The sequence below is a fragment of the Chiloscyllium plagiosum genome, unplaced genomic scaffold (genome assembly GCF_037043375.1).
Source record: "Chiloscyllium plagiosum isolate Xiang-an unplaced genomic scaffold, Cpla_swu_hap1 HiC_scaffold_4, whole genome shotgun sequence".
NCBI lineage: Eukaryota > Metazoa > Chordata > Chondrichthyes > Orectolobiformes > Hemiscylliidae > Chiloscyllium > Chiloscyllium plagiosum.
In genome coordinates this window covers 128345392-128370052 of record NW_028270142.1, presented here as the reverse complement: position 1 = coordinate 128370052, position 24661 = coordinate 128345392, and the positions used below count along the sequence as shown (strand labels likewise).

Here is a 24661-nt window from a genome sequence, read left to right as displayed (position 1 = left end):
GTAGTGAATTCCACAGATTCACAACCCTTTGATAGAAGTAACATCACCTCATCTGTGCTTTAAATCTGTCACTGTCAACCTCAAAACTATTACCTTTCATTCTAGATTGTCCCATGTCTACTTTGGCAATCAATTCCCTTTAGCATCTTACACCTCAATTAGTTCTCTCATCCTTCTCAATTTTGCAAGTATAGGCACTCTCTTCAAAAGACAAGCTTTCATCTCTGGAAATAAGCTAGGGAACCTTCTGTGAACTGCCTACAATTAAACTGCATACTCACTCAAGTTAGGGATGCAGAACACAGTACTCCACATGCAATCTCACCAATGCCTTGTACAATTGCAGAAGCACTCCCCTGCATTTATACTACAATCCTTTAGTAATAAATGCCAAAATTCCATTTTCAAGGCAGAGAAATACAAAGTGACGCACTTTAGGAGCACTAATATGGAAGGACAGCATAATATGTTCTTTCATTTTTACTTCATTGATGCATGGATTCAATTCTCCTTTGAAAGAGAATCACTACATCAGCTGTCACTTCTGTGTAAGCCAATCCCATTTATATCCAAACCAATTTCTTTACAGTTTAACTGGAATAATGTCAGCCATGCAATTTGCTCAACTGGTTTTTGTAACACATTAGTCTATGCCATTTAGAAAACAGTAATGTTAATTATTAAGAAGGAAACAAAGCATTCAACATTTTTGGCTCTCTTTAACGTAACTTTTGAGCTTATACTTGCATATCAACAGCTGTTTGTGTTACACTGCACCTCTTATTCTGACCAAAAGGCTCCATTGGCAAAACCCCTATCTCCAAGTCAGAAATCCACTCCAGGAGTTCAGCATCTAATCTGGACTGATCCATTCAGTGCTAGAGAAGTGCTGTGGTGCTAAAGCAGTTTTTTTAGAATCAGATCCTCAACAAAGGTTCTGCCAGTCAGTGGAAATGTTCCATATCTACTTTGCATGGTTCCTAAACATCTTCTGACATTTCTTTCAGCCATTGTACATTGTATAACTCCTCTCTCCACGTCAGGCCTCGCCCCACAAATGTTTTAATTCAGGTGTAATTCAAATAACAAAAGGACAGTTTTTTTTTGCTGTCCTTACAAACATTTCTTCCTCCTCCAGTGCTATTTGTAGAGTATTGTGATGCTCAAACAGGTTGCTCCAGTTGTCTGTTTGTGACTTCAAAGTTAATTTACTGCATGTGAAGCATTTCAGAATGTGTCTAAACACGTAACAGACCACTAAATAAATGCAAATTCTCATTTTTTTTTACAAATCTAAGCAACAAGAATAAGCATCAACAAGTTGCTGATCGACACAGTCGTCAGTGATATTAACTTTATCTAAATTCTATACTTACCCTCACTCACATACTTTCCAGAAAGGTATCACTGATTAACAGTTTCCTGTTTTAAGTTTTTCTCTCCTGTCCAGGCTTACAATTTTGCATTCTCACATTTTTCACATGTTTCCTCAATGTGTGTCCCACATTCTTCTGATTACAAAACCCAGTTGCTTCCCTTTTAGATTTTCAGAGATTGTTGTTTTAACTAAATGGTTTCCAAACTTTTCGGTGTCAAGGCACACTTCAAGAGACAAACAATTTCACAGCACACCCACATTTTTCAACAGAATTGATCGCTCATAAATGTCATATTTCCTTGCATTTACTATGGTTATGGCCTTACTCAGTACATAAAATAGTGAACAAACCTGATTTCACTGGTCTTGATTTTATGTAATTTACAATTTTTACAGCTTGCTATAATACTGCAGCTAACTCTGGTGGCTTATTTTGGTCACAAAGAGCTTTATGGTGAGGAGGAAATGGATCATCTGAGTGTCAGGAATTTGGCCTTTCAACCCTACTGGCAAATCCTTTGACTTTCCCCACTTTGGAGACTGCTCTGTCAGTGCAAGTGCTCCAACATGTAGTGCAGGTAAGATCAGTTTCCCTTAAATTTGTCCAGTTTGGGTTCCACCAGGGCCACTCAGCTCCTAATCTCATTACAGCCTTGGTTCAAACATAGACAAAGGAGCAGTATTCTAGAGGTGAGGACAAAGTGACAGCTCTTGATATCAAGGCTGCATTTGACCGCGTATTAAGGAGCTCTAGGAAAACTGGAATCAAACGGAATCAGGGGCAAACTCTCTGCTGGTTAGTCATCCCTGGCACAAAGGAAGGTGTTTGTGGTCTTTGGACGTAAGTCATCTCAGCTAAAGGACATTTCTGCAAGAGTTCTTCAGGGTAATGCCCTAGGCCATCTTCAGCTGCTTCATCAATGATCTTCCCTCATCATAGAGACCTACAGGGCAACTTTTTTTTACACAGAGGGTGGTACGTGTATGGAATGAGCTGCCAAAAGAAGTGGTGGAGGCTGGTACAATTGCAACATTTAAGAGGCAGTTGGATGGATATATGACTAGGAAGGGTTTGGAGGGATGTGGGCCGGGTGCTGGCAGGTGGGACTAGATTGGGTTGGGATTTCTGGTCGGCATGCTTGGGTTGGAGCAAAGGGTCTGTTTCCATCCTGTACATCTCTAAGGTCAGAAATGGGGACGTTTGCACAACGCTCAACATGATTTGCCACTCCACAGATACTGAACTAGTCCATGTTCAATACAATAAGATCAGGACAGTATCAAAGTTTGAGCAAAAAAGTGGCATATAACATTCATGCCACACAAATGTCAGATAATAACTATCTTCAATAAGCGACAATCTAACCACGTGCCCTTTGACATTCAATGGTGCTACCATCACTGAATTGCCCACTATCAACATCCTGCGGATTACCAACCAACCAGAAACTCAACTGGACTCGTTATACAAATGCAGTGGCTGCAACAGCATGTCAGAGGCTAGGAACACTGCAGCAACTAACTCACCTCTTGACTCTCCAGAGCCTGTCCATAATCTACAAAGCGCAAATCAGGAGTGTGATGGAATATTCCCCATTTATCTGGATGGGTGCGGCTCCAACAACATTTAAGAAGCTGGACACCATCCAGGACAATGTAGCCCACTTGACTGGTACCACAACAACAACTATCCACACTGAAGCTCAGTAGCAACTGTGTATATCTACAAGATGCACTGCAGAAATTCGCTAAAGATACTTAGACAGCACCTTCCAAACCAACAACCACTTTCATTTGGAAGGACAAAGGCAGCAGATACATTGGAACATCACTTCAAAGTTCCCCTCAAGCCACTAACCACCCTGACTTGAAATATGTCACTGCTACTGCATTGTTACTGGATCAAAATCCTGGAATTAGCTCCCTAAGGAATCTCATCATCATCTTCTCAAGGACAAATAGACATGGGCAATAAGTGCTGGCCAGTTGGCAATGCCCATATCCCATGTCTGAATAAAAAACAAAGTAGGTAGCTGTTACCAGAAATAATCCTTCACCAGTGGCATGACTCAATAGGTTCTTAGAAAAGTTTCTCCTAAATGGAATCTCACCAATATAGTGAATGTTTGGCCAGCAGCCGGCAGTATCCACTTTATATCAGTGGACTCATCAATCTGCAAAGCGAACTTCCCACTAGTAGGTATCTTCTTTCACAGCATCTCCTCAATATCAGCTGCTATGTCATCAACTCATTATTTAACTTCATTATTTGGGTGGAATATTGTCAATCTTTTGCAGGATAATACTATGATTGTTTTACATACAGGCATGATTAAGGCTTCAGCAACAGTTATGGGGCTCCTTTGATTTTGCTACAAGCTCAGCCACAAGGTAATTACCCCCGAGTTTTATCCGATACACACAGTGGGTATGCTTAGTGGTTTGCTCTGTCAAGATCTTGAAGTACTGTAAAGCTATAAGAAATAGGAGCAAAGTTAGGCCATTTGGCCCACTCAGTCTGCTCTGCCATTCGATCATAGCGGATTTTTTCTTCTCAACTCCATTCTTCTGCCTTCTTTCTGTAATCTTTAATCCTTTTACTAATCAAGAACCAATCTGTGTCTTAAATACATCCAATGGCCTTCTGTGGCAATGAGTTATAGATTCACCATCCTTTGACTGAAGAAACTCTTTCTCAGAGTCTTTCCATCACACTGAGGCTTTGCCCTCGGGTTCTAGTTTCTCCTACTAGTGGAAATATCATCTCAATGTTCGCCCTATCCAGGCCTCTCTGATACAGGGCCCAAAACTGCTCAGAATACTCCAAATAGGGTCTGACCAGAGCTTTATTCAGCTTCAGCAGTACCTCCTTACTCTTGTATTCCAGCCTTCTTAAAATGAATCCTAGCACCGCATTTACTGAATGCGTTGGTTTGCAAGATATGGATGTTCTGTCTGCAAAGGGTGTCTTAACTTGGTACTATTGCAGTGTTTGCTTAGTTCTCTCTGCAGATGAATATTCAGATACTCGGGCAAGTGCCATCTTCTGCCTATGAAAATCCAAAGGCCAGGCATCTCTCATTATACTATGTCTGAAGAGTCTTGTTTTTACTTTTTTCAGTTCAGATGTTTCATCAACTGAAGTAGCAAAAGAAATGATCTCTTTTCACAAGACAATTGTCCATTTCTTATTTAGATCTGTGGCATAATTAAAAGAAAATCTAAAAGTACTCACATTAAAATCCATACTAACGTGGAAACATGTCCAGGCAGGCAAGCCAGTTCAACAGTTGTTTCAATTATGTGCCTCTCTTCTATATATGTGCAATTTGTTCTCTGGAAATACGATACTCGATCATCGTGCATGCTCAGATTGTATGTTTGGCCCTTCAGATTTTATGTACAGAGGAACCTCAATTATTCGAAAGACACGGGTGGTGAGTATTTCATTCAGTTAATCAAATTCTGGATAATCAAACACCAGATAACATAGTTTAGCCAAGCATTGGGACCTTGCAATCTTGTCGGATAATCTGATAATCAGATAATCAAATGCGGATAATTGAGGTTCCTTTGTAGTCTGTTTGCACAATCGGATTTCCCATCTCCCTTATGGTGCTGAATCTTTGCACATGCAGAAGCACATGCAGAAGCATATGTGAAGCAATGCTGCTTTGAGAATTTTGCAGCACACTGCTCACCTTGCAGCAGCTCACCAGTTGAAAAACTCTGGTTTAACTAATGCTTCACAAGATCATTTGCGCCAATAAATGCAATGATGCAACTATTCCATTGGAAAAAAGTGTGTTTCTCTCTTTAGGATGATATGTACGATAGAGATCAGCTTTTCTGATGAAGCAACAAATAGTATGAATTTATACAGTGTTTACTACAAAATATCTTATGGCACTGGACATGGAACTATAGCAAAGTTTCAGCACATAAGCCATTCAGTCCATCGTGTCCTTACTAACTGAATAAAATAGTCAGCTATTCTAAATCCACTTTCCAGCACGTTGCCCACAGCCTTGCAGATTACAGGCCTTAAGTTGAAATCAGTTGAGTGATTCCACCTCAATCATCAAACCAGCCAGTACATTACTGACAGCTACCGCCCTCTGGGTTCTTCATGTCTCCTCCTTTACCAAATCACCTTAAATCTGTACGTATGGACAGATGATGAAGAACCTGGCCCAAGTTAAGGAGTTAAGAGACAGACAAAGGTGAAAATATTTAGGGACACTGTTCCAGGGCTTAAGCCCTTGTCAGCATTCAAGGGGTCAAAAATAGAGCAGCACAGATAACTTGAAGGGACTACAGACTTAGAGTGGTGCAAAGCCATGGAGGTGTTTGAAACTAAAGGTCAACTTGAGACATTGACACCCAGTTAAACAATCAGTTCAGTTCAAGGAATAATGGATGAATGGAATTTAGGATCCAGGCAAAGTCTTAAATGTTTCTAAGTTTACAGTGGGTAAAATTCAGAGAGGTCCCCAGTGTGATAAAAGTTTGTAATTTATTATAGTTCTAGAACTTAGTTTCCAAAGTGGAGCAAGGATGTATTGTTTTGAATTTGATTTGTATTTATACATTGCGTGTGTTAAGAAAGGGAAGACCAGCTGACCTTACTTCTTTTAGCCAAGTGCTAATCGCTTTAAATTTTTGGAAGGGTTTTATAGCATGAGATTCAGTAAGATGTCTGATCAAACTCATCTCATTAACTATCTACTCCATCCCTGTGTGCACCTCAGTCAGATTTGATCCCCATCTTAACACACACTGTTCCCAGCAAAACTTGCCTGTCAGCCTTATCAAAAGGCCTGTGGTGTAGTCACAATGCACCCAGACAAGACAGCAGTCAAAAAGATACATGGTTTAGAGTGTTGACACTCCCTCACACACACCCAAACCCATCAACTCACCCTATTGGTCGTTTAACCACCAGGCCATAGAGATTAACTGTTCTTAGATACATACAAGCTAAACACCCTCTTTTAGTCAACACTACTCTGTCCTTAATACCTACTGGAGACCCACCGCCAGTCATTGTCCAAGAAGGAAACATCTAATACAGGACAATTCCAAAAATTAGCTTTACTTCCAGCCAGGAAAAGCAAATAAGGCAAGTAGAGACTGCAGTTCACTCCCACAATGCAAATCAAATGCTGGCTTCAAGACCAATGATTAGTCTGCAGTCCATGAATGACTGCTGCACACAGTTTATCTATTGGAGTCTGGTGTCAGACAGCAACTATCCGGCATGTAGCACCCAATGCAACTGAGCTCCATCATGCACAAGCAGAGCTTCCTCCACCCCAATGTCCTTAGTCTTTCTCCTTCGAAAACTGTTAGTGTTCCCCCAGTTCATCAGCATCTATCATACTGCATGGGGTTGGTGCTAATGGATCATGCTGTGAGATGCATTTGAAGCTGAGCAACACAGAGGCTAGTCAAAGCCTGTGATGAACTGAAGTGTCAGGTACCCACTGTAACTTCCATGTCGAGAATTCTTAACATCTAGTTTGCTTGGTCCTTGTTAATAAAGGAAGCTGAATATTAATTTGCCTAGTTGCCCTGTTCATAAGGCACTTAACAAACTACAATCCCCCATAATTAGCAAATCACTGTTCCCAGCAAAAACAAAATTAGCCTTGTTGGTTGACAAGTGCACAAAAGATCCAGGGAGACTTTTCCAAGATCAAGCTGGGCTTTGCTTGAATTCTTATGCAATTCTGGCACAAATCTCACGACAGCACGTCATTCAGTCCCCTATAAGATTCTGTCCAGAGTTTTAGTTTAATTTCAGATTTGTTATGTGAGTGGTGACAGAGTGTCTTGAGTTTGTTTACTTGCATTTTAATTAGGGTACAGGCTAAAGAGGAAAAAAAACTGCTGTTGCCTTATGACAGGTGTCCAGTATCACACATGGACAGAAACATTCAGAAGCAGTTAGGTGTCTGCAGGTTCATTTAAAGAGAATGAGTCTGTAGTAACAGGTGCTGTTAGTTTGGCAATGTCTAAAACAATCTGGGCTGAATTAAAGTTCCAGATTCCTTAAAGGACAGGAACAGAAAGGCTCCAGATAGACAAAGCAGATGGGAGGGTAAGTTTTAGGAATAATAAATAATAAGTGAGCTGAGGTAGCAGCTTGTTTAAGGGTCACAGGATGCAACATTAAGGAAAATAGCATCAAATCAATGGAAGAATTTTCCAAAACAAATGATTAAAGCCAATCCCAAAAAAACAAGGAGCTTTAAAGTAGAGACAGAGTGACCGTTCACCTAAGTGAGTGTCTATAAGGTTGTTGCTGAGGGTAAAAACAGTTTCTTAATGACTACTTTTTCTAATAAAATTGGTTCAAGTACTTCTTGTTCAGTGCAACATAGTTCACGTTTGTGTACATGACTTGGAGGTGCCTGTGTTGGACTGGGGTGGACAAAGTTAAAAATCATAAAACACCAGGTTATTGTCCAACAGGTTTATTTGGAAGCACAAACTTTCAGAGCTTTGCTCCTTAATCAGGTGATTGTGGAAATTAAGATCATGCTCACAGAACTTATAGTCAAAGGACCCCAGTGTCATGGAGATGTGATACAGTAAACAATCTTAGATTAAAACTTTAATCTTTTATAATGGGATGTAATATGTAATAAACTTTTCGGTTATTTTGTGAAAATGTACATTGGCAGCCTCTTGTAAATTCATTCAGTGAGTGACCACAATAGTAAACAAACTCCAAAAATAAAACTTATGGTCTTCAAGCCACCCTAAGATCTGATGGTAGTATTATTAGTTCAGATCATAGGAAAATATAGAAATAATAAAGACATGGATGAAGTTTGCAGCAGCAGACGAGTAAAGGCAGAAAGTTGGTAGTCTTTATGATAATGTGGCAGAAAGATCATTTCTTGCTGAAATATAAAATTAGGGTAGCAAATAAACAGTCTGGTTCAACCTCAACAGTAGCCAGGAAGAGAAGTGAAGTTGAAGGCCAGGGAACTGGGTTGCAGTGGGTAGAAACTAGATCTACTTAAGAGTCATAGAGAAATGCAGCACGGAAGTAGACCCTTTGGCCTAACTCATCCATCCGACCAGATATCCTAACCTAATGTCCCATTTGCCAGCACTTGGCCCATATCCCTCTAAATGCTTCCTATTCATTTACCCATCGAGATGCCTTTTAAATGCTCTAATTGTACTAGCCTTCACCACTTCCTCTGGCAGCTCATTCCATTCATTCACCACTACATCAAAAAGTTGCCCCTTAGGTCCCTTTTATATCTTTCCCCTCTCACCCAAAACTTATGCCCTCTAGTTCTGGACTCCCCCAACCCAGGGAAAAAATCTTTTTCTATTTATCCTATCCATGCCCCTCATAATTTTACAGACCTCTATAAGGTCACCCCTCAGCGTCTGACGCTCCAGGGAAAACAGCCCTAGCCTATTCAACCTCTCCCTATAGCTTAATTCCTCAAACCCTGGCAACATCCTTGTAAATCTTTTCTGAACCCTTTCAAGTTTCACATCATCCTTCTGATAGGAAGGAGACCAGAATTTCACGCAATATTCCAAAAGTGGCCTAACCAATCACCTCAACAGCCTCCCAACTCAGATTACTGAATGCTCTGACCAATAAAGGAAATCATACCAAATGTCTTCTTCACTATCCTATCTACTTGTGACTCTACTTTCAAGGAGTTATGAACCTGCACTCCAAGGTCTCTTTGTTCATCAACACTCCCTAGGACCTTACCATTAAGTGTATAAGTCCTTCTAAGATTTGCTTTCTCAAAATTCAGCGGCTCGCATTTATATAAATTAAACTCCATCTGCCCATTGGCCCATGTGATCAAGATTCTGTTGTAATCTGAAGTAACATTCTTTGCTATCCACTACACCTCCAGTTTTGGTGTCATATGCAAATTTACTAACTATACCTCCTATGTTCACATCTAAATCATTTATATAAATGATGAAAAGTAGTGGACCCAAGACTGATAAATTAAACTGTATTTATTCCAATGCTATATACCTAACAGGGAAGGCAGATAAACTCAGGGCATGGTGAGGAACATGGGAATGGGAATATCATAGCAATTATAGAAATGTGGCTCAGGGATGGACAGGACTGGCAGCTTAAATGTTCCAGGATACAAATGCTAGAAGGAGGATAGAAAGGAGGGCAAGAGAGATGGGCAAGTGGTATTTTTGATAAAGGATAGCATTACTACCAGAGTTAGATGGGATATTCCTGAGAAGCTATTTGGGTGGAACTGAAAAATAAGGAAAGGACGATCACCTTACTGAGACCCCCTAATGGTCAGCAGGAAATTGAGAAACAAAATTTGTAAGGAGATTTCAGTTACCTGTAAGAATAATCGGGTGGTTATGATAGGGGATTTTAACTTTCCAAACATAGACTGCAACTGCCATAGTGTTAAGGGTTTATATGGAGAGGAATTTGTTAAGTGGTATACAAAAAAATGTTCAGATTCAGAATGCAGATGTCCCTACTACAGAAGGTACAAAACTTGACCTGCTTTTGGGAAACAAGACAGGGCAGGTGACTGAGATGTCAGTGGGGGAGGACTTTAGGGCCAGCGACCATAATTCTATTAGTTTTAAAATAATGATGGAAAAGGATAGACCAGAACTAAAAGTTAAAGATCTAAATTGGAGGAAGGTTAATTTTGATGATATTAGGCAAGAACTTTGAAAAGTTGATTGGGGGCAGATGTTCGCAGGTAAACGGACGGCTGGAAAATGGGAAACCTTCAAAAATGCGATAGAGAGTCCAAAGACAGTATATTCCTGTTAGGGTGAAACGACTAGAGAAATTGAGGTTTTGGTTAAGAAAAAGAAGGAAGTATATGTCAGGTATGGACAGGAGAGAGCAAGAGAATCCTTAAAAGAGTGTAAAGGCAGTAAGAGTCTATTTAAGAGGGAAATCAGGAGGGCAAAAAGGGGAACATGAGATAGCTTTGGCAAACAATTAAGGAGAACCCAAAGTGTTTTTATAAACGCAGTAAGGACATAAGGGTAACTAGGGAGAGAATAGGAACCCTCAAAGGTTAGCAAGGCAGCCTATATATGGAGCCACAGGAGATGGGGGAATTACTAAACGAGTATTTTGCATCAATATTTACTGTGGAGAAGGACATGGAAGATACAGAATGTAGCGAAATAGATGGTGACATCTTGAAAAATGTCCATATTACAGACGTGTTGGTGCCGAACGTCCTGAAATGTATCAAAGTGGATAAAAGTCGATTAAGGCAGTGGTGGCTTCACCTGTCCAAGTTTTATAATTGGGTAATTTTATTAACTGCTAAATTCTTTATCTTTCTAAACTGCTGAAAACAATTCTACTTGAAGTACTACATCAATATTCCAAAGCTATAAACAGACTTATCACTCAGTACGTTCTACATTTTTTCATTGTAGTTCATAACATTTCCTACTCCAAAATGGCCTTTATAATTAAATACTTATTTTAAAGGAGAAATTATTTTGCAAATGATGATTCTTTGAAACATCTTATTAATCCACATCACTGGTTTGAGCTTTCGTAACTGGTATCACTAAAATCTTGGTCCTGAACCAGTTATTCATTAAATCCCTGAGGGAAATGTACTCATGCGCAACATACGATTAAATACTCTGAAACTCACCAAATGCTAGAACATATGCAATTTCAACAGCCACAGGGCCAGATCCACTTAAAATGAAAGAAAGCTTTGACATGTGACATCTTAAGAACAGTGGGTCAGCTGAAGGCTGAGCATTTATCTACAAGCCACAAAACAGATTTCAGAACCATCTGCCATTGCAGTGTGAAAGTGTGTCTGACAAAAAAAAGGCAACTGGCAATGTTCCAGATCAAACTGTTACAAATTACAGCAATCTGACCCAGTGAATCCAGTCACACTTGCACAAAGTCTCAGGATGTTCAATTCTCAAAACGTTTATTTTAAAAATTCTCAAAACGTTTATTTTTAAAAAATCTTGATATTGCTCTAGAATAATGTAAAGTTGAAAATAATTTGCACAGATCCTTAAATTTGAACTTAGGAATATTTGTTAGGATTGCTAATATCTTATCAATTGAAACATTTCAATATGAAATAAAGTAATCACAAAAAGAGTACTCATACACGTGTATTTATATCACCATATCATACATATTGAGGTCTTAACAACTAGGCACTGTTCCAGATTATCTAATGATGAAAAAGTTGAATTATAATAATTTTATTGACCATGGAAAAATATATTTAAATCATAATTTAAGTGGTACAAATTGAGGCTACACAGCACCAATTATGTGAAGAATGAGTGAAAATCACAAAAAAAAGATTATGGAGTCATAAGAAATAAGCACAGGGTAGCAATTGATATGCAACTTCACAGCACTTAATAGATTTACAAAAATTGAGTTACCAATGGAATAAAAAATCTCTCTCCAAGTCTAAGGAATATGCAAGATGAAATACAATTGGAATAAGATTTCAGAAGATCAAACCATGAAGTGAAGTATAATCAGAGTATCTGCACGCTCTCTTATCTGGACATTTTAGTTGGTCCTTTGCAAATAGAGAGTTCACAGCATCTGTATATGTAATACAGTGTGACATCTTTGGGAAATCCAAGAAAATTCTCATGGTCTTGTTTATAAGAATAGAAAAAGCAAGAAATACGCAGTCAGAGAAGCTGTCACGCAGTTAAGCATTTACGGCAGTCATTTGGAATTAATGATATTATACAGTGTGCAAGATATTTCACTCACACTTCATAGAAACAAACATGGCTATATGCATTTCTTTGCCTGCTGTTTTGTTTGATCCAGGGAGACTACAGGTTGAGGAAACCAACAGGATGAATACTTCAGGATATGAAGACAATAAGAAACAGAGATGCCAAAAAAATGTCAAGGTCTGACAAAACACTGCTCTTTAACCATCAAATAAATTAACATTTCTGTAACAGAAAATCTATTTTGTCGACCATTGAGCCAATATTTGTACAATCACCAATTACTCTAAGGTAGCTTCTCTGTTCAGTTCTACTAAGTACAACAAGATTCCACACTGAAAGTGTTATTCATACCACCCTGAAGGGCTGTGCAGATTCTAATTAGCATGCACATAGAATGGAAGGTAATCTGATCTGCCTTCTAATTGACCAACTTGACCATTATTAATTTGTGAACATCCTCCTGCTGCTGATCATTTAGCTCCTAAAAGCTACTCTAGGGAAGGCATAAGGTATCGCATTGACCATCTGGAGAATAAAATGCAAACTGTATTTTACATCAGTGGAGGTCTTTATATTATTGAAAGAAATAGACTTAATTTGATTAATTATACTTTCACTTTGCTGTATTGTTGAAAATTAAATCAATTCATCAAGAAATCAAGATTATTAGGAACCTAAAGTAAAAGCAGAATACCGATGTTGCTGGAAATCTGAAATGAAAACACCAAGGGCTGGACAAACTCAGAAGGTCTGGTAGCATCCATGCAGAAAAAAAACTTTTCAGGTATAACATGATTGTTCTTCCGAGCTGAACAGAGGAAGAAAAGTGTTGGTTCTAAGTTGCTGAAAAAGGAGAGAAGTTCAGATAGGACAAAAAGGCCAGGGGTAAAATAAAAGCAGGAGAGATTAAATGACAAAGATATAAAGTAACTCTATGAAGCGGGAGTGATAATGATAGCTGAAAATAAAAACAAGCATTGGTCAGGAGTAACCAAAAGAGAAAATGCTGGAAAATCTCAGCAGGTCTGGCAGCATCTGAGAGGAGAGAAAAGAGCTGATGTTTCGAATCTAACTGATCCTTTGTCAAAGCTGGTTGGTCTGGACTAAGTGTTAATGACTGAATAACGAACAGCTGTCTTTAAAAACAAAACCAGAGAAAGAAAATCAGAGTTTCAAAGAAGAGTTGTTACACTCAAAGCATTAATTCTGTTTCTCGCACCACAGATGCCGCCAGACTTGCCAATTTCTCTAGCACTTTGTTATTATTAAATAATACCGATTAGTATTTGGGGAGAAAAAAAGTCATAAAAATAGAAGGTAGCCTCTCAGTAGAAATTGCGGATTGACTGTAGAGTCATGAAATCTGTAATGTGCCTAAGTGAAAACTGGGGTGCTATTTCTCAAACATTGCAGTAGATCAAGGACAGGAGACAAAGCACAGAGCAAGATGACAAATTAAAACAGCAAACAACCATAAGGTCAGAGTCATGCTCGCAGACTGACTAGAGGTGTTTTGCAAAGTAGCCCCCAGTCTGCATTTGGTTACCCCAATGTACACTAAGAGCACACACACAGTATACTAAATTAAAAGAGTGCAAGTAAATTGCTGTTTCATCTGGAAAGAGCACTGTAAGGCTGTCAGCTTCTCTCTTCTCATTGTCAAAGAACCTTCTGTCATTATACATGAAGGTACCATGGGAAGGGTATAACATATTAGGGAGATATAAGAGCACACCAGGGTGTCATGGAGGAAAGCCTGTTTAGTGCCCACTGCTTTCATAAATCTTGGCTGATTTGGTAGGATTGAATAATTGCAATGATTGAACAATTTTCTTTCCAGAACAATTCTACCTTTGTTATAATTTTTTTTAAACAGAAAAAAAATTGGTATACCAAAATCATACAAGATTCTATTGAGGTTTAAAGCAGGAAAGGTAGAAAAAAATACAACCCCTAGGAAAAACACATAAAATGGAAAACTATTTGCCTCAAAAATATTAATGACAAATATTTAAAAATGCCAAACTGCAAGAATACAGCACTCCCAGATTAAAATCTCATCCTCAACCAGTAGGCAACAAGTACATTTTACAGTATTTCAGCCCCATATATTTTGGATGGATCCACATGCCTTTTGTACATCGCAATGTTGTTCTCATAGTGCACCGCAGATTCAAAATGCTAGTTTTGATCCAGTATTCAAAGGGCTAGTTTCCTGTTCAAATACAGCCAAATTATTAGTGTGCAAACATTATTCATATCTGAATGTGAAATATACATTCACATGTAAATCCTCTTTGCAAATATTATGCTGGATTTTGAGAAACACAGCATAATTTTAACATTTACAGAAACACCAAAAAGTGGCTGGTTGCAGTAAAAACAGAGGACTGAGACAAAATAAAGGAAGATAACAGAATCAAACAATTGTTATAGGATAGAAGGCCATTTAGCCCATTCTGTCAGTGATGTCTTCTCAAAATAATTTATCTAGTGCCACTACTCTGCCTTCTTCTTACATCCTGACTTATCAAATAATTCAATTCCCTCTTGAAGGCTCATTTGAACCTGCTTTCCCCACATTCTCAGGCAATATATTTCAAAGCTGAGCCACTCACTGAGTGAAAAGGTGTTTTTTTTCTCAAGTTGCTGAAGCTTCTTTTGCTAATTATCTTAAATTTGTGCCATCATGTTTTTGATTTTTCGAATGGGTGCTTTTTCCCTCCATCTACTCTGTGCAAACCCAATAGTTTTGAATCTCTATGTCAAATCATATCTCAACCTTCTGTTCTCCAAGAAGAAAGAGTGTCCTAACTTCTCCGGTTCATTTTCAATAACTGAAGTTCACTCTTTCACGTCCTAACATTGTTCCTAAAGTGTGGCACACTGAAGTGGATACAATTCTTTAGTCAAGGAGAAACCAGTCTTCTGGACAAGTTTAACATAATCTACTTGCTTTTATACTTTGTACCTTTCATTAGGTCAGCCATTAATTAATGGGAGGGAATGAAAAGTCCACTCTTACTTCTAATTTATTTGCTCGTATTTGCATTTCTTGGAGGTCTAGATTTCTCTAGATAGAAACTTCAGAGAAGAAATGGAGACAATGCAAGATTTAATAAGATGGATGCAGAAAACCTACTTCCATGAGCAGGGGACATCAGAACTAAGGGGCACCAACAAAGGAAGCCACTAACAAATCAACAAAGCAAGTCAAGCAAAACGTTATGCAGAGAATGGTTAGAATGTAGAATATGCTCCCACCCAGAACAATTGAAGCAAACTCCGTTTTAAGTGAGGGATAGATAAACACAAGGGAAAAAGTAAGAGAAGGATATGTTGGTGGAGTTTGATAACAAGGTGAGATGAGGCTCATATGCTATATAAACATCTACTGGATCAAATGGCCTGCTTCAGTACTGTTAATACTGTACAATACAATGTAAAAAATGCCAAATCTTCTGAATCTAGGTATAGTATTTTTTTGAAAACTGTTTATAAACACTGAGTCTTGGAACTTTTTCTTTAGATTAGACTACTTACAGTGTGGAAACAGGCCCTTCGGCCCAACAAGTCCACACCGACCCACCGAAGCGCAACCCACCCAGACCCATTCCCCTACATTTACCCCTTCAACTCTCACTACGGGCAATTTACCATGGCCAATTCACCTAACCTGCACATTTTTGAACTGTGGGAGGAAACCGGAGCACCACGCAGACACGGGGAGAATGTCAAACTCCACACATTCAGTCGCTTGAGGCGGGAATTGAACCCGGGTCTCTGGCGCGGTGAGGCAGCAGTGCTAACGATTGTGCCACCGTGCCGCTCCGCCCACTTGATGTTGAGTAATTTGCAATAATTTATCTGATTGTTATACCAGAATACTAAATTGAATTTTTTGTAAAATAAGAGAAGTCAAATTTATCAAGATCCAAATGTCTCAGAATATTGAAGAAAAAAAAGCACGGAATATAAAATTGTATGCTTGTATCCATCTTGAGGTAATTTGAAGCAACTTGAAACATTGAGATAATACTTGCACATTAAAATGCAACAAATTAGCCTTCAGTAGACAAACACACAAAAGCTACTCACTCCAACAATTCATAATTGGATTTCTTTTCCAAGGCATTTCCCCGCATTTCCTTATAAAATCTCCTAAAAAAAAATAAAAATTGTTCAAAACACAATCAGTGATCTGGTAATTAAACTATTATGCACTTGAATTCCTATTCTACAGAGAAAACTATTGTGACTGAAAAAAAAAAGCTTAAGAAAATAATTTGAGAGCATGTGGAACTCAATTTTAACATTTACAAAGCAGGAGACAACAGCTTTGCTTCATTTGGAGGTCGCCACTGATGATGTTACCTAGCCAGGTAATGAAACGTCTGGATATTAAACCTACAGCTCAGTGAGCAAACCTACACCCTAAACCTCAACCTGAGCTACAAACCTTCACAAACCTTGCAAGAAGGTTATTGCTGAGCAGGTGCTGCTTAATAGTACTCTCAATTATACCTTCCATCACTTCACCGATGATTGAGTGTATACAAATGACACTCAATTTGGCTAGTTGGATTTGTCCTCCTTTGTATGTTCTGAACACACCTGGACAATTTTCCAGATTTGTGACCATACTGGAACAGTTGGCTATGGCTGCAGATACTTCTGGAACACAAGTCTTCGGTACTATTACCAGAATGTTGTCTGGGCTCAAGCATCAATGCCTCTAGCTGTTTCTTTCATGCAGAGTGAATAGAATTTGCTGAACAATGGCAGCTCTAAGTGGAGGAAACCAAGATGAGTCATCCACAAAGCACTTCAGGCTGAAAATTGTTGTGAATGCTTCAGCCTCATCTTTTTCATTAATAGCTTGCCAATCATTAAGGATAGGTATATTTATGGAGTCTCCTCCTCTAATAAATCATTTAATTGTCTACCCCCTTCACACGTGGAAGCAATAGGATTGCAGAGCTTAGATCTGATTTGTTGGTTATGCAGTCACTTGATTCTGTCTATCACTTGTTGCTAATGCTGTTTGGCATATCAGTAGTCCTGCTTTATAGCTTTACCAGATTGACATCATATTTTTAGGTATATCCGGTACTACTCCTGGTATGCCTTCTGTACTCTCCATTGGACCGGCGTTGATCCCTTGGCTTGATGATAGTGGTAGAGTGAGGGATGTCCCATGGCATGAGTTTAGAGAATAATTCTGCTACTGCTGATGGCTCACAGCACCTCATGGATGCCCAAGACTTTGAGTTGCTAGATCTATTCCAAGTCTGTCCATTTAGCATAGTGATTGAGAGCATATTATGTTGTGTGGCACAACATACAGGCAGGACGTCGTCTCCACTGTGATTGTGCAGTGGTCACTCTTACTGATACTGCAAGAACAGATGCATCTGCAATGGCAGAATGGCGAAAATTAAGTCAAGGTATGTTTCTTCTTCTCCCATCCACACCTGTCACAGGTCCAACTGAGCAGTTATGTCCTTTAGGCCCCACCTAGAGTACATTCCAAGTGCTTGCCACTCTCAATGCTTCTCTCAAATGGTTTTCAACATGGAGCTAATTCATCAGTTGAAAGGGTGCTGGGGATGAAATATGGTAATTAGCAGGAGGCTTGGACAAGTTGACTGAATTAGCAAGTGTATGGCAAATAAAGTGCATTGTGGATAAAGGTGAGGTTATCCACTTTGGTAGCAAAAACAGGAAGGAAGATAATTATCAAATACTGATACACTGGGAATGGGGTGGGGTGGGGAAACGACTCGAGTGTCCTTGTCCACCAGTCGCTGAAAGTGAGCATGCAACAAATGATATGTAAGCCTTCCTACAGTGGATTCAAGTAAAGGAGCAGGGATGTCTTGCTGCAACAGGATCTTGGTAGAAATCACACCTAGAGTATTGTGTGCAGTACTTCATAGAAATTATAAGAATAACAAGTGATCCCATTGAAACATAAGATCCTGAGAAGATTTGATAGGATATTTTCTCAGGTGGGGGTAATTAGAACTAGAAACGTGGTTTAAAATTAAGATGTCTCCCATATATGATCAAGATGAGGAGAACATTTTTCATCTCAGAGTCATCAGGTTGTGGAATTCACTTTTCCAGAAATCAGTGGAAGCTGTGTCATTGAATACATCCATACTTGGTTGACAAGTGAGTCAAGGGGTAGAGGGAACAGGAAAGAAAACAAAATTAAGGCTACAATCAAAGCAGCCATGATCTTACTGAATGACAAAACAGGCATAAGGGGCTGAATAGCCTACTCCTACTATTGCTTATCACCTTATCATGAAAATAGTACAAACTCAAAATGTCTCGTGTGTAAATTCAGAACAGCTATATCAGCAGATATAGCTGGAACTACTCTTGTTTAATCACTTTTACTTTTCTTCATGATTTTGAACTTAGTTACATACTGCTTACAGTCAAGCCTCAATTGCATTCCATAATACAAAGAACTGTAACTAATTAATACCAACTAATATTGCAAGTGACTACTTACAGCCAGAGCGCCAACAGTGAGCAAAAGGGACAAAATATTCATTTAATTAATTCATGTGCTGACTAGCCTTTGGTTTAATACCTAATTAGATTTCTGCACACCTGAATTTACCAAGTAGAAAACCTTTCAAATGTATTAATATTGGTAAAGTTACTACAATAGACTTACCTGATCTCAAGACATCCCAGTTTCAGTGCAATATCCTGGTCCACTTGATCTGCTATGTCCATCATGTAATCATTCTTAACCTAAACATGAAAATACATTCAATAAGAGTAAATATTCAAGCTATGATTTTTGAATTGCCCTGCTGATTAATCATATGACATATAATGACATGACCATCTTGGATACCTAGAGATTCGAAATTAAGATATATTAAGTTATGAATAACAAACACATTAATTTGTGTAATCACACTTTCAGAGTCAATTTCAAACAGCAAAGAATTACTCAAATTTCAATTCTCAAGTATTTTCAGTTACGTTTTCTTACAGAATATTTAATAAGCAAAGTAGTGATTAATTGCTTCTTTGCTGAAATTAGTTATGAAAGTTTGGCATATTTTTCAATTCATTTTACAATATATTGCTACAGGACCTTTTCAGTAATCAACAGAATTATAACAATTATTTTAATCTAAGCTTTGTAGGTGATGTTATAAATCATTACTTGACAGCTCAGGTCCCAAAAGATGCATGGGATGTCATCTTCCACCATCCTGAGGTGACGGTCACACTGCTGATGCAGGAATGAAGGAAGAACATTCAATTTGTCTTGGCTGAAGGATACAGCTACAGAACCTGCTAGCTGTATTCAGCCAGAAATGTCAAGTACCATAGTCTACATGGGCCGAAGGGCCTTTTAAGTCTGTGTCACTCTAGGTCATGAGAATAAAGTGCAATACAAACTAAAAATATCACAGACAAAGTAATTCACAGCTTTCACAGACTGATTTATAAGCACCATTACAATAAAGTGGCTTTCTGGAAGTTAAAAAGAATATTATTTGCAAAGGTCAGACATTGCAATCTTCCAACTCCCAAGTTCAGCCTCAATTATCTACTAGTGGGCGGCACAGTGGCACAGTGGTTAGCAATGCTGCCTCACAGCGCCAGAGACCCGGGTTCAATTCCCGCCTCAGGCGAATGATTATGTGGAGTTTGCACATTCTCCCTGTGCATGCGTGGGTTTACTCCGGGTGCTCCGGTTTCCTCCCACAACCCAAAAATGTGCAGGTTAGGTGAATTGGCCATGCTAAATTGCCCGTAGTGTTAGGTGAAGGGGTAAATGTAGGGGAATGGTCTGGGTGGGTTGCGCTTCGGCAGGTCGGTGTGGACTTGTTGGGCCGAAGGGCCTGTTTCCACACTGTAAGTAAATAATTCGTCCTGCAGCTCCACACATTCATGCATTGTATGCTATTTTAAAAGAAAAAAAAATCTTCTTTTATTGTAACTAATCAAATTTGGAGATAGAATATCTGAACTAAATCAGTGAACTAGCAAAAACAAATGTGAACAATCAATTCCAGTTGACTTAACCATATATTCTACCCTGAAGAGAGAGTTTATCTATGACCCAGAACATTTTGCTGTTCCCTTATATATAAATCTTACAGCTTTCAGAACTTCTTTAAAAGGAGGTAAAACATTATCATCACTATATACAGAAAATAACTCCCCCAACTGAATATGAACCCTAACAAATATAAGATGTTAAATCAAGCTTTACTAGTCTGAACAATATATCGGTGTATACAAATACATGCCCTGCATGACATCAACAATTCTTTCTAATGTGGAAAAACCACTACTGAGCTTTGAAGAAAATTAAAGAATAAATGAAAAGGGATAGACATTTAGAACTGAGATAGGGACGAATTTCTTCACTGAGTGAATATTTAGAGTTCACTGCTCCAGAGGGCTGTGCAGGCTCCGTTGTTGGACTACATTGCAAGGTAAGATCAATAGACTGCTACATTTAGAACACAGAACACTGAGAAGTACAGCACAGAATAGGCCCTTTGGCCCACGATGTTGTGCCGAGACCTTCCACCCTACCAACCTTCGCATAAACCAAATCATCCGCCGACATTTCCGCTACCTCCAAAAAGACCCCACCACCAGTGATATATTTCCCTCCCCAACCCTTTGCGACTTCCGCAAAGACCGTTCCCTCCTTAACTACCTGGTCAGGTCTACACCCCCCTACAACTCACCCTCCCATCCTGGCACCTTCCCCTGCCACCGCAGGAACTGTAAAACCTGCGCCCACACCTCCTCCCTCACCTCTATCCAAGGCCCTAAAGGAGCCTTCCACATCCATCAAAGTTTTAACTGCACATCCACTAATATCATTTATTGTATCCATTGCTCCCGATGCGGTCTCCTCTACATTGGGGAGACTGGATGCCTCCTAGCAGAGCGCTTTAGGGAACATCTCCGGGACACCCGCACCAATCAACCACACCGCCCCGTGGCCCAACATTTCAACTCCTTCTCCCACTCTGCCGAGGACATGGAGGTCCTGGGCCTCCCTCACCACCACTCCCTCACAACCAGACGCCTGGAGGAAGAACGCCTCATCTTCCGCCTCAGAACACTTCAACCCCAGGGCATCAATGTGGACTTCAACAGTTTCCTCATTTCCCCTTCCCCCACCTCACCTTAGTTCCAAACTTCCAGCTCAGCACTCTCCCCATGACTTGTCCTACCTATCTCCTTTTCCACCTATCCACTCCACCCTCTCCTCCCTGGCCTATCACCTTCGTCCCCTCCCCCACTCACCTATTGTACTCTATGCTACTTTCTTCCCACCCCCACCCTCGTCTAGCTGATCTCTCCACACTTCAGGCTCTTTGCCTTTATTCCTGATGAAGGGCTTTTGCCCGAAACGTCGATTTCGCTGCTCCTTGGATTCTGCCTGAACTGCTGTGCTCTTTGAGGAGAAAGTGAGGTCTGCAGATGCTGGAGATCAGAGCTGAAAATGTGTTGCTGGAAAAGCGCAGCAGGTCAGGCAGCATCCAGGGAACAGGAGAATCGACGTTTCGGGCATAAGCCCTTCTTCAGGAAACTTTCCTCATTCCTGAAGAAGGGCTTATGCCCGAAACGTCGATTCTCCTGTTCCCTGGATGCTGCCTGACCTGCTGCGCTTTTCCAGCAACACATTTTCAGCTGCTGTGCTCTTCCAGCACCACTAATCCAGAATCTGGTTTCCAGCATCTGCAGTCATTGTTTTTACCTAATATAAAATATAGTAACTTAACCCACGCACCCCTCAACTCACTGCTATCCATGTGCCTGTCCAGCAGTCACTTAAACGTCCCCAATGACTCTGCTTCCACCACCACAGCTGGCAACGCATTCTACGCATTCACAACTCTCTGTGTAAAGAACCTACCTCTGATGTCTCCTTTATACCTTCCTCCTAATATCTTCAAACTATGACTTCTCGTACCAGTCAATCCTGCTCTGGAGAAAAGTCTCTGGCTATTGACTCTATCTATTCCTCTCATTATTTTGTATACCTTGATCAAGTCTCCTCTCTTCCTCCTCCTCTCCACAGAAAAAGTCCAAGCTTATTCAACCTCTCTTCATAAGGCAAGCCCTTCAGTTCAGGCAACATCCTAGTAAACTTTCTTTGCACCCTCTCCAAAGCCTCTGTTTCTTTCCTATGGTAGAACTGAACACAATATTTCAAGAGTGGACTTGTAGAGCTGCAGCAAAACCTCGCGGCTCTTAAACTCGATTCCCCTGTTAATGAAAGCCAAAACACCATATGCTTTCTTAACAACCCTATCCATTTGGGTGGCAACTTTGAGGGATCTATGTACTTCGACACCCAGATCCCTCTGTTCCTCCACACTGCCAAGAATCCTGTCTTTAATCCTACATTCAACATTCGAGTTTGACCTTCCAAAATGCATCACTTTGCATTTATCCAGATTGAACTCCATCTGCCATTTCTCAGCCCAGCTCTACATCCTATGTCGCGCTGCAGCCTACAGTAGCCCTCTATACTACCGACGACACCTCCAACCTTTGTGTCATCTGCAAATTTACTAACCCTCCCCTCAACCTCCTCATCCAAGTCATTTATAAAAACTACAAAGTGCAGAGGCCTAAGAACAGAGCACTGTGGGACCCCAAACAACACACTCCACCAGGCAGAATACTTTCCATCTACAACCACTCTCTGCCTTCTGTCAACCAGCCAATTCTGAATCCAGAAAACCAAATTTCCCTGTATCCCATACTTCCTGACTTTATGATTGAGCCTTTCTTGGGGAATCCTATTAAATGCCTTGCTGAAGTCCATATACACCACATCCACTACTCAACCGTCGTTGATCTGTTTTGACACCTCCTCAAAGTATTTAAAAAGATCAAGGTATGCGGTGTTAGTGCACAAAATCTACAGTGATATGGAAGATCAGCAATAGTCTCACTGGATGGCAGAGTGGGTGAGGTATGGAGTGGCCTACTCCTCCTATTTCTTGGATTCTTATAATTTGCACAACTTATTTTAATTTGATATTTGCCTGGCATCTTGGAATCATTTACAGCCTATTGACTTAAAGTTAACTTTAAGCCATGCTAATCCATAAGGTTACTGGCACATTGAATGACAAAATGATGGAAGCCACAAAACAGAACTAAAATGATCTAAACTATCCTGAATCAGGGGACCATCTGAAGAAAACCCTCAGTTAAAAATAGTTAAGAATAAATCTGAAACATTTGAAAGTCATTTTATTATATGGTCTGCTAATTTTGTAATCAAGGTGGTCAAATTATGGAAAGACTTAATACGTTAAAATTTTATATACTTTCACACAAGTCTGTCAATAGCCAAGAAAACAATTCTTGTTCAAAAACAATGGTTTATAGAACAATGGAATATTGAGCTCAACTGTAAACAATTTATGCTAAAATCATCATGAATAAAATGTGTGTGTGTATGCAACAGTACATCTTTGAACGGTCACTAAACTGCCATTTTCCATTGGAATCAAGTATGATATCATTCCCTTCCCTCAAGTTGCCATTCAAGTTTCAAGTGATAATTGTCAACGAGTCTGATTAAATGTCTTGATATCAGTTTTAACACAGTGATTTGATGCAAAAGTGATGGGATCAGAATGACATTTAACAACTTTGGTAAGGAAACAGACTTGCACAATTAGCTGTTTACTGCAGTTATTTATACTATCATAGCTAAAACAAAAGTAAATTTCTTAGGATACATTAATAAAGCTAGGATCAAAGATATTGAAGCGCGAGAACGAGTCTAGCAGAATAATAGTGATTAATGCCTAGCTACAAAACAGACAAAGTGTCTGTATAATTTGAAAACGTAGTGACTCAATGGCAATTTGACTGAAGTTGATAAAAACATGAAGGAACTAGATTATGTGTATGCTCAAATATCTGAAACAATTAAAAAAGAATTTTCCAGACTTTTCTTGAGAGAATTGGCCAGGGTTCTAAATCAGCTTTTCACTTCTCCAGAAAATCACATTGTTTTAGGCAGGTGAGAGTTTTCTGTGTTGTAATATGAAGAACAGGGGTAGCAAATGCCAAAGGCAACACTGCCAGCTGCAACTTCCACTCCAAGCCACAAACCATCCTATCTTGGAAATATCATGAATTCTTTGCTGTTGCAGGGTTAAAATCCTGGAACTCCCTACCTATGAGTACTTATGAAGGACAGGATTGACTGATATTTTGAAAGCAGAAACAAAATAATTAAACAGAAATATACAACAGTCGAAGAGTGTGGTGCTGGAAAAACACAGCCGGTCAGGCAGCACCCCAGGAGCAATAGAATTGATGTTTCGAGCATAAGCTCTTCATCAGAAATGACCCCTCACTCCTGATGAACAATTGATGCTCAAAACGTCGATTCTTCTGCTCCTTAGATGCTGCCTGACCAGCTGTTCTTTTCCAGCACCAGACTCTTCAACTCTGATTTCAAGCATCTGCAGTCCTCAATTTCTCCTA

At 39.6% G+C, this 24661-nt stretch overlaps 1 protein-coding gene across 13 annotated transcripts in view; it reads right to left on the bottom strand.

Moving 5' to 3' along the window:
- Nucleotides 1-24661, bottom strand: part of LOC122548888 (focal adhesion kinase 1) — a 511554-nt gene that overhangs the window by 223364 nt on the left and 263529 nt on the right. For all 13 annotated transcript variants that reach the window (XM_087986664.1, XM_087986658.1, XM_043687803.2 and 10 more), the window contains 2 exons: nucleotides 18828-18907; nucleotides 16232-16294 (listed from right to left, as the gene is read on the bottom strand). In XM_087986664.1, the coding sequence (XP_087842790.1) occupies nucleotides 16232-16294; nucleotides 18828-18907 (143 nt within the window). The remainder of the gene's footprint in view (nucleotides 1-16231; nucleotides 16295-18827; nucleotides 18908-24661) is intronic.